Here is a 10784-nt window from a genome sequence, read left to right on the forward strand (position 1 = left end):
GCACCTGGAATTTTATGTGATCACCACATGCCAATGAGGCTGAAGGGCAAGCTCTATAGAACAACAATGATACCAATTTTGCTCTATGGGGCAGAATGTTGGGCGGACAAAAAACAACATACCCACAGAATGAGTGTAGCGGAGATGAGGATGTTGAGATGGATAAGTGGCAAGACAAGAAGGGATAGAATTCGAAATAAGTCTATTCGATAGCATTTAGGCGTGGAACCAATAGGCGATAAAATGAGAGAGAGTAGACTTAGGTGGGTTCGCCATGTGTAGTGCCAACCAAGTACAACACTTGTTAAGAGGTGTGAGTTAGTTCAAGTGGAAGGACTGAAAAGGGAAAGGGGTAGGCACAAAAGGATGTGGTTGGAAGTTGTCCAAAAAGATATGGGGACTTATGGCCTCACTGAGGATATGACTTTTAATAGAGCAGAATGGAGGACCAAGATTCATGTAGCCGACCCCAATTAATTGAGAAAAGGCTAAAATAATAATGAATGAATGAATGAAAGTCATTAGAGACTTAAATACATTATAATGATGACTAAGCCTTCAATAATTACTATCACAACAGGGTGCTCACCTTAACGTTGTAGGACTCCCAACCATCTCAACACTAATGGTTTAGGTTCTCCTCATGACTTTAATCCCAATTTTTGGGGTTTTCGAAAATATTTAAAATGGCTTTAAGGTGTTGCGTGCAAAATGTTTGGAAAATAGCACTCAATGGATGTGGTGCAAACAAGCAGCAATTAGCAAGCGGATACTCTATTGGAAATAAAGTATGGCACACGCAAATTATGAAATAATTGAATATTCTAAATAATATAGCTAATAGGTGGAATATATATTTTTTTACTTGTTATTTTCTAGGACTAAAGTAGCTGGTCAAGGGAAAAAAAAAAACCATCAGGAGGAGGATTGGGCTCCCTTGGGAAGTTTCCAGGGGCACTAGAAGTTAGTGGCGCACTCTGCGCTGCTAACTGCTTCAACGCCACACTTTTTGCCGTTGGATACTGACACCTAGTGATGCAAGGTGAGCTGTTGGAGCGTTTAGCCCACAGGTTTCTTCTAGATGCTTTGGTGCACCTTCCTTTGGTTTTTGGATGGCCAAAACAGCCACTTAAAAACTAATTTTCAGGGTGGTTTTTGACAGGTCTTTGTGCAAATCTAAGCTCGTCGGGACCCATGATGGGCACCTAACTGTTTACACGTGAATCTAGGATGGAAATCAACTAGAGGTCTATCCTATATCGATCTATGTCCAAAATTTTTATTTTTATAAATCAGTAAAGACATGAGTTTTGTCAAATTATGATTAATGAAGAAATCAGCCCCGAAAGACCTATTCTTCACAAATGGTCAGCAGGGCCAGCTGAGATCTACGTAAAAACCTAAAGAAACCTTTTGGAAATCGTAGGGAAACATGAGAATGATTTAAACGATCTTTGGAAAAAGAGAATTAATAATAAAGACAATAACATAAAAAATAAGGTGATGGCCTTAAATACCTAGGAAGCTAGGCCTTTAGGCATGACACATTGAGTTGAGTCTGGATCAGATGAAGATGGGGAGTTTGTGCTCTTTTTACGTCGAGGTTCGTTAAATTAAAAAAAATTTTAACTTCGAGAAAGAGAATTCCGAGGAATTTGTATCTAGGGCTTTGATTGGCTAAAAAAGGGTTTTCTTCTCTAGAGTTCGATGTAGTTTTTTGATATTAGGATTTTGTGGCACCTAGGGTTTGCTAGGTTTCGAGGCGGCGGTGAGAGGCTAGGGTTAGGTTTTCATTTTGGAAGAGGCCCCAAAGGCGACTGATAGTGGTCTATTTGTAGGCCTAAGTTCCCAAAACAAGAGGGCGACAGGTCCGGATTTAATCTAGATTGTCTATATAGCAGCAAAGCACCCTGTGCTATTAGCCTATTTCTGGCTTCACTTAGTGTAATTTCCTCCATACTTGATTAATTAACAATTTTATGATAGTTTTGGGTCTGTGTGGACTCTGTTCATATGACTGAATAATTTCTCTTCTTTCACACACATGACCTGTTTATTTTGGGTGATATTCATCTGAAGTAGGTTATTTGAAATATTTGGGGAATATCTTGGGCTTGACTATGGCCTGAGTGTGAAATTATGGCTCAGTGTGTCCAATGGTTCACTAGGCTAGTGTGATCTGGTCTAGAGACTCAGAAATAAATCTAATTTCCTTGGGGGTGTCTACAAAGAGCCAAATCAAAACTTTGACATGATAGAGACAAATTTGTGGAGATAACAAAATGAGCAATGGAATGTTGAGTGCGAAACCTTATACCGTTATAGATGCCGATGGGTACATTATCACCACACACAGCTTGTGAGTTAGAAGCAAGAAGGGAGCTATAGGCGAAGATGATTATTGAGTAGGTGGGGGGTATCCATCATTTAATTAACTTCTGGTTCAAACCTTTATGGGCTGGTCTTGAAGGACATCATGATGCGTAGAATTAATAGGTTCACCGGTTTGAGGTAACTAAGGTGAAGAAGCGGCATCAACATGAATGGGAAGGGAACTATAGAAGTTTAGGACTTTGAGACTTTTTCCAAAGTGGGATAGAAGAATTTGCATCAAACATTTGACCCTCTCATAAAAAATGAGTATTAAAAAAAATGGTAATATTAACACAAACAAATTTCTTTCATAAACATGGATGATAGTGACAATAGTGTTTATGGAAGCGTGAATACCTCAGAAAAACACACTTGATGGCTTGAGGATCCAACTTATTATTACCATTACCTAACAGATGAACAGAGTAGACACACAAAAACACTTGAGGAACCGCAAACTATGAAGTATTACGAAAGATAACAGTGTGATGTTTTTCCATTCAAAACTATAGTGTGCATACAATTAATTAATTAACATGAGATGAGCAAGGCATCTCCCCAATAAACTTTTTCGAACATGCATATTAATTAGCAGTGTATGGGTCACTTCTAGTAGATGTTGATTTTCCTTTCGACAATTGCATTATGTTGAGGAGTATGTGCACAAGAAGTTTGATGTAAAATTGCATTCTGAGCAAAGTAATTTTGAAATTCTCTAGAAAGATACTTTTTAGCATTATCGGAATGTAAAATACACACATTCTTATTGAATCAGGTACAAATTTCCTTGTGAAACAATTTAAAAATGGAAGTTCTCTCTGTTATTAAATACAACCATGTCATTCATGAATAATCATCCACGAAAGTTACAAACTATCTATGACCAGACAAACTTTGTACACTAGTAGGACCACAGATATTGGAATGTGCCTAGTTGACATGCCTAACACTCTAAAATTAGACATAGACCCTAAAGAACGAAGTAACAACTTCAAGCTATTTAGAGAAGGATGGCCTCATTGACAATGCCATAATAAGGGAAAAGTAGCAGAGGAAAGAGCAACACCAATCAGGTTATGATCTAAATAGTATAGGCAACCTGAATCATACCCACCACTTATTGTCCTTCTTGTCCTTAGATCTTGAAAGGCATGAAAAGAAGGATAACAGGTTACAGGGCAGTGAAGAGATCTGTTTAATTTACTCAAACAACATACTGAAAGGAAACTTTGGAACATGTAGCATAGAGGACAGGGAAAAGGAAGAAGTAGGTATAATTATTACCGTATCCAAACACTCATTGGCCAAAGTGACAAAGGAACTAGGAATATACTTATTTTAACTTACAAAAACAAAGTAATCACCATTCATATGATCAGAAGCTCCTAAGTCAATAACTCAAGGGTTAGTTTTCGGAGATACAAGAAGCATAGAAATACCCGAGTTAGCAAGGATGGCAGTGGAAGTGAAAGGGTGGAAAATAGGTTGTTTAACTTGTTTAACTAGTTTATTGTATTCTTCTCTTGAAAGCACAACAGATGAAACAACAGAATTTGATTGTTGTTGATGATATATGGATCCATTCAGATAAACATCATCATTGCCAATTGTGTAAGTAATGTGATTTGTCCAAGCAGACTTGCCAACCTTATTGCAACATTTATCAACCATATGATTTGTGCTCACAATGAGTACATTTTCAAGTTTCGTGCCCCCGGCCTTCGTCGTCTCTACTAGGCCTCTTCCTAAGTCACAACTCACAACCACATCCTTGACCTCTGCCTCCATCACCTCTCCCCACAAATGTATTCAATGCCGATCCATCACTAACACTCAAGTCAGAGACGCAGACATATTAACACGTTGAATGCACATACACATTATTGAGGGATGGTAGCTCGCTGCTTGCTAAAATCTATCCATGAACGAGATGGTACTCAGGGTGAAGACCGGGTAAACATTTGGCAACTCTAAATTCTTCACGTTGCATCCTATGTAATTTCACATTACTAGATTACTAGATATAGATTGATACAGTTTCAGTTCTTCCCATTGACCTCTAAGGGCACTATAATATTCACTCACACTCTTATTACCCGGTTGCAATTAAAACATTTTCTCTAACATTTCATAAACTAGAGAGATATTTTTATCCGATCAATATGTTTCTTTTCGAGTGTCCCAAATTTCTTTAGTGATATTGAGAAATATCACATTTGCACTTATTTGAGGTTTTTCATATTAACCTGTAACGAAGTCATGATCTTGTAATTCTCTCTCATCCACTCTTTATATTTATTGTTTTATATTCACTGGGCTTGTCCTTAGTCAAGTATTTCATTTTTCCCTAGCACCAGGGAATACTTTAACATATTGAGCCCATACAATATAATTGGACTCATCTAATATTACTAAAGTAATTTGTATCCCCACATGTTTAGGAAGGCTGAAGTTTCCAGGTTTTATTTCCTTAGCCGTGATTGTATAACCCATGTAAACAACCTTAGGGTTTAGATCAGACAAACCTAGGAAGTAACCGTAAATTTTTTTTAATCAAACAATTGATCCTAGGGTTTTGGTAGAAACGGGCGCAGGCAGTAAAAAAAAAATTTTAGGGTAGGAAAGGTGGAGAAAGGATAAAGAGCAAGAGGATCAATGCTTTGATACTATGTCAAAGAAGGGAGAGAGAGAGAGAGAGTTGAACGGAGAAGCGTGAAAGTCCGATCGACCTAGAGCACCTCTCATGTCTTCTTTTTATATTAATGAAATATAAATATGACAATACTGCCCAAAGAAATGGGACATAAAGGTCTTAATAACTTGAATGAAGGAGAAATAAAAATAGAAGTTCTTTTGACCACCGATACATACTATACATGTAATTCATGTTACACTGGCGTTATCTCCTATGCAATTGTAATAGAAGGTACTCCAATTGCTACAATCATCAATTTTGGCTGGAAATTTGGCAAATAAATTTGTTTTGTATAGAAAATTACAAAATTACTTGTAAAAGAAAGCTTCCAGCATATGCTTTATTTGTAAGCTTCTTTTTCTTTTTCTTGTCCTTTTTTTGTTTTTTTGAATATCGCTAATGTCGGTGGTCATATTTACAACTGACTTCATGGGTATTACTGAAATCGTTTTTCCTATCATATCGTTGCTAAAGAATTTCTTGGGTGAGATGTTTGTGTAAGTCAATACAGAGGTTCATTGACAATTCTTAAAAATCAATCATGGTATTGAAAGGTAGAATTATTGTTGGTCCTGAGTCAGAGTTGTTTCGTATGTTGATCGTCACTCGTGCGTTGTCCCTGTAAATGTGTGTTCAATATACTCTACTTTTGCATCTGTGGCAACTGCAATGCACTCTTAGCTTATATGAAGCAGTGAGTTTCATTATGAAATTGCCTTGTAATTTCTTTTTTCTTTATTCTCAACATAGCTTTGCTGGAAGCTGCAAGAAAAGCCGACTTCAATGGTGTATTGTCCCGAGTAGCAATGGGATTTTCGGAGGGACGGTATGTTTGGGTCCCTCGACCTTTATTATTCATTCAATTTCCAAAAGGATGGTATGAGAATAATCAATTGTTGTAGGATACTGATGTTATGCATCAAACATCTTTTTTAATAAATTGATGTCATGGATGTATTCAGCTTTCCTTATAACAAGTGAGCACCACTTGCTGCTTTTCATATAATGATGTTTATGTGCATCATGTGCATTTGTTAACCAGAGTCTACAATGTATTTGCGAAAGGGACTTTTGTCTTTTGTACCCTGAATGTCCTGTATATTTGGATAGTTCCTCAGTCACGTTAAGCGAAATCTGTTCCATGATTTTAACAAGGAAATTGCACTTTTGACTTGATGGCATCAATAGAATATTTTCCAGCCTCGGTGTTGCTGAGAAAGTACCTTCCAGTTGAGCTATGGGCGTGAACCCATTGGTTCTACTATTCTTTGTTTGAACCCATTGGTTCTACTATTCTTTCTTTCTCTTCTTCTTCTTTCTTTTTCCTCGTTTTATGTTCAGTTTTTAGTAAAGCTAAATAACCAACTACATAAGGATGTCAGATAATAACAGAGGAATTTGGTAGCAACAATGACTTCTTTTGCAAAAGGTTACCTTTAGGTATGATGCAATATTTTATTATGATAGCTTACCTACATCTAAAACTTAATGCCTTGCAATGGTTCTGTTTGCATCATTTGATTCATTTATCCTTTCTCATGTAAATTCTGTTTAGTCCACTTATATTCAGAGATGTCACTGGTAGACAATTTCTTATCAGTTCTCTGCATCTCTCTAAAATTGGAATGTAGATGGGATAAGCCAATACTACTTGCATGGGGAGTTGCAGACAAGTATTTACCTCTATCAATCGCAGAGGAATTTCAAAAAGGAAACCCAGACATTATTTCTATAAAGGCACTAGAAGGGGCAGGACATATGCCACAAGAGGACTGGTATATAAGGCTTAACCCTGCCACTTTTTCCTTTTTTTTTTTATAATGTAACCCTGCAACTTATTTTCTTCAGAAATGTCCAGCATGCTGAATTGTGTCTTGATTTACAAGGTTGTTTGCTATTCATATATGTTGGCTTGATTTAATTGTATTGAAAACTGCTTGGCTTTGGTGGCTATATTATCTCAACAGGCCAGAGAAAGTTGTAGATGCTCTGAGATATTTTCTTCTTTAGGCCTAATACATGTGAAGGCGTTTGAACACATCAGAATGCTTCCGGTGAGTATATCTTTTTAATCTACTTCAAATGGAAATGAATGTGAAGTAACTTTGAACCATTTATTTCCTGAAAAAACATTAAGTTTTTTCATTAACTTTTTTATCTGTAATTGGGTTCTTCATACCTGAATAAAACTGGTGCCGGTGCAATCCCATCAGTGATTTCTCCACACGACCGTAACCTGGTGCTGGTCCTGCCTAAGCAGGGTCCCGGGAGGGATGGACTGGAAACGGTCCTAACCTTTGGCTTATGCACAAAGTGGCCACTCTCAGGACTCAAACCTGCGCTCTTGCGCTGGCTTCCTGAGCCTTTTACCATCACACCAAGTGATGGCCCCTTGCCATCAGCGATATGTCCAATTTTTAAAAATCAAGCCGAGTCTATTGGAATTGTCCACTTTATTTGGAGCTGACTGGGTCCTAGGTTCTAATTATAATAAAATTTAATATGGTAGAAGTTGGTTTAAAATGTCAAGCTATGACTAGCCTGAAGTTTTCATACTTTGCTCTCTTTCCTAATTGACAGGCCTGAACTCACAGAAGTGATATTTGGGCCTACATAAATTCATTTGGAAAAGCACCGTTCTGTGTCATTTGAAGTTTTGAACCCTGCTCCCCATTTCCCTTACATCCTTCAGCATGTTATGTATTAATCTGTAAATTTATGTTAGAGGTTAGTTACTTATATGTGCATAATGATGTGTATTACATTTCTTTTAAAAAATTATATCGTCTTAGACCCCTAAATTGTTCGTATTTTTGTATGAACCTGTGCTTCCATATACAACAATCCATGTGGTCGTATTAAAGCATAACTGCATGACCATGGTGTTATCACCTTTCCATTCTATAGTTCTCTTTAACTTATGCTTTTGATTTACGAGTTTATCATATTGTCATTATACAATAAGTTATAATGTAGTAAATAAATGATAAAAGTATTAGTATTATGGTATATTAAGTTTTTAGATCCATTGATTATGCACTATTATATTTTATGCAATAATTACTATCTATGTGGAAATACATAGATGAATGTGCATTATTTATATATAAAGCATCCAGTGACTTTGTTAAAATCCTCTTAAGTCGTCAGAATTTTTTGTCTACTTTTTGTTTGTTATTTTAAATACTTTCAGGTAGCAAACTGAGCAAGAATCAATGGAAGAGTCATTCTGACCTGCTAACTGGAGTTATTGCCGCTTGTCTACACAATCGTGAGCAGATTGTGTATTTTCATCAAGTAGATTCTTGTTTGTTTTGTTAGAGTTGAAAGCCTATTGCTTAGCATAATCCTGCTTGTGATGCAAAACAAAATTGTTATGTAATCTAAATTTCTTCTCCCTCAACAGGAGTTCAAGGATGTTGTTATATGTTCTCAGAGAACTCAGTATGAGTATTATCCCAGGTCTCAGCAGTTACGATGGGCCACATTTCCTTAAAGTTACATCATGTGGTGTAAATGTGACAGATTCTAGTCTTATGCTGGTATTTGAAACTTGTTCGATTTTGTTGGTTATTTTGATTCTGATGTTATTCGAGAAAGTATTTCATTTTATTGGTTAATTTGTATGCTCTCTACAGTTATCCTAGTGAGTGCATGGAAGTATCGAAGATTATTGGATGGAGATCTTTTTCCTGGGTTTCTGCAGTAGTTGCTAGTTGCGTGATCATTACTTTTCCCTGTTAATAATGGAATAAAAATAAAACTTTTGAGGCTTTGGAGATTCTCGTTATTTTCTGAACTGAGTAGTTCTCAATTAGTGTCAAATGGGAAGTCCATATTTCCTTGCAATACACTCACAAGAGATATGCTCCCGCGATCTATTTAAAGTTTAATGTGTATGTACATCATGTGTTAGGTCTCGTTGTATACAATGAGACTATTTATCTTTATTATAAAGAGGTCAGAAACACTTCTATTCATTAGATGTCAAATTGGATGGTTTGGATTAGTCACGAAGTCCAAGGATTTTTTTTTTTTGAACTTTGAGTCTTTTCGATGATACTCTTACAATCACTCAATTTGAAATCCAAAGGACAATAATGATTGCGATCTCTTTTTACAAATAGTAAATGGTCTTTTTGTATACTTTTCCACTATAAAAACCGAAAGAAGAGGTAAAAGGAAAACGTGAAAGAAATTGGAAAATTAATGAAAAAAGTGGAGATGGAAATGGTGTAATGTAGGACACTTTTACAATGGTGACTTCTTGTGCATGTAACAACCATCTTCAAGATGGATACTATAAAATGACGGCCCCACAAATTTTCAAAATCAATTGTGTTGAAATTATGTAAAGAAATTTCATTTCTTTTTTTAATTTGTTTTTTTTCAAATTATTACTCATCATTGTTGAGATTATACATTCCTCACAATTTTGAATCTAAAATAGATTTTAGAGAGAGGACTCATTTGAATAGGTGAGTAGCAGACCCATGGAAACTTTTCATGTACTGTTCTTTTCCATTATGAATTTTCGTTATGATAGTTATTCATTTCTCAATGATAGTATACTCTTAAAATTGAAACCTATTTTAAATGTTATATAGAGCCGAGGCTCTAAGCAATCAACTTTGAGCCTATCTCAAAACTCACTAGAAGAGGTTGTTTTAATACCCAAATATTCTCAAATCGATCATCTTGACATCAAGATGCATAGATTTTTAAAAATAGTGTATTTTGTAATTCATTTTTGACCGTCAATTTTCAAGATTTTCAAGTTTTTATAGTTCTATCGATCTACACTATTTTTGAAGCTTTAAACTTTATAAATAAAGATGAAAATATATTTTAAGGCAATCACAAATATTTTCAGTATTGAAACTACATTTTTCAGCACTATTTGAAGGTAGGCTCTAATTTGATTGTTTAGAGCCTAGGCTCAATACAAACCACACTCCTGCCCATGCAATTACGTAAGGACCCAGTTTTTATGCGGTCAAGCCTGCAAATGTAAAAATGCAGGCCTCTTAATAAATCTATTTTTGAGATAGAATTGAAGACTTAATTTTTAAGGACATGAATCTCTAACGTTGAGATAATGAATATAAAAAAATAAATAAATTTTAAAAACAAAAAATAATAATTCTTGTAAGAAAACATTTGGACCGTTAGCTTCCATTGTTTTTAGATGGAACCAGTGCTTTAAAAAATGGATCGGTGTTCCTGATCGAGCATCCCAAAAACCCATCCAGATCGGTGAATAGGTGTTTCGGATCGGGAATCGGCCAAATCGGTTGAATTCGGCTTAAAAAAAAATTCAAAAAATTATTAAAAATCATTATAAATGTTGTTTTTATGAATTCAATAAGAAATGAGGGTACTACATTAATAACTTTTATTTTTTTGCATCAATATGCGAATTCCCTGTATGAAGATTCTCATCAAACATTTATTAAAAGCTAACTAAATACAAATTATGCATTGAAATTATAATTATTGGTTTGTATTTTATCATTTTATCATCAATTTACTATACAGGTAAGAATAAATTTGAAATTTATCTTATAATATTATCTAATTTTAAAATCGAATTTACAACTATAATAAAAAATAATACATTGCATAATTTCTAGTATAAATAAAATATAAGATTTGATTATCATTGTAATTAGTATAATTATTCATTACAATATTATAATAAACACCATTAAAAAAA

The 10784-nt window shown here is 35.1% G+C and overlaps 1 protein-coding gene across 18 annotated transcripts in view; it reads left to right on the forward strand.

Moving 5' to 3' along the window:
* LOC18446354 (alpha/beta-Hydrolases superfamily protein) overlaps positions 1-8750 on the forward strand; it is a 60116-nt gene extending 51366 nt beyond the window's left edge. For 4 of the 18 annotated variants that reach the window (XR_016047173.1, XR_016047179.1, XM_006856474.4 and 1 more), the window contains 4 exons: positions 5819-5894; positions 6700-6843; positions 7036-7122; positions 8262-8750. Coding sequence is in view for 3 of the 18 variants with exons in the window: in XM_006856474.4 (XP_006856536.1) it covers positions 5819-5894; positions 6700-6843; positions 7036-7078 (263 nt within the window). In the remaining 15 variants the exon portion in view is untranslated. The remainder of the gene's footprint in view (positions 1-5818; positions 5895-6699; positions 6844-7035; positions 7123-8261) is intronic. The other 14 variants (XR_967066.3, XR_016047175.1, XR_016047171.1 and 11 more) reach the window with 6 other exon arrangements.
* Positions 8751-10784: the final 2034 nt, after the last annotated feature.

The sequence above is a fragment of the Amborella trichopoda genome, chromosome 13 (genome assembly GCF_054954075.1).
Source record: "Amborella trichopoda isolate Santa Cruz 75 chromosome 13, AtrichopodaSantaCruz75HAP2 v2.0, whole genome shotgun sequence".
In the NCBI taxonomy this organism is placed as follows: Eukaryota; Viridiplantae; Streptophyta; class Magnoliopsida; order Amborellales; family Amborellaceae; genus Amborella; species Amborella trichopoda.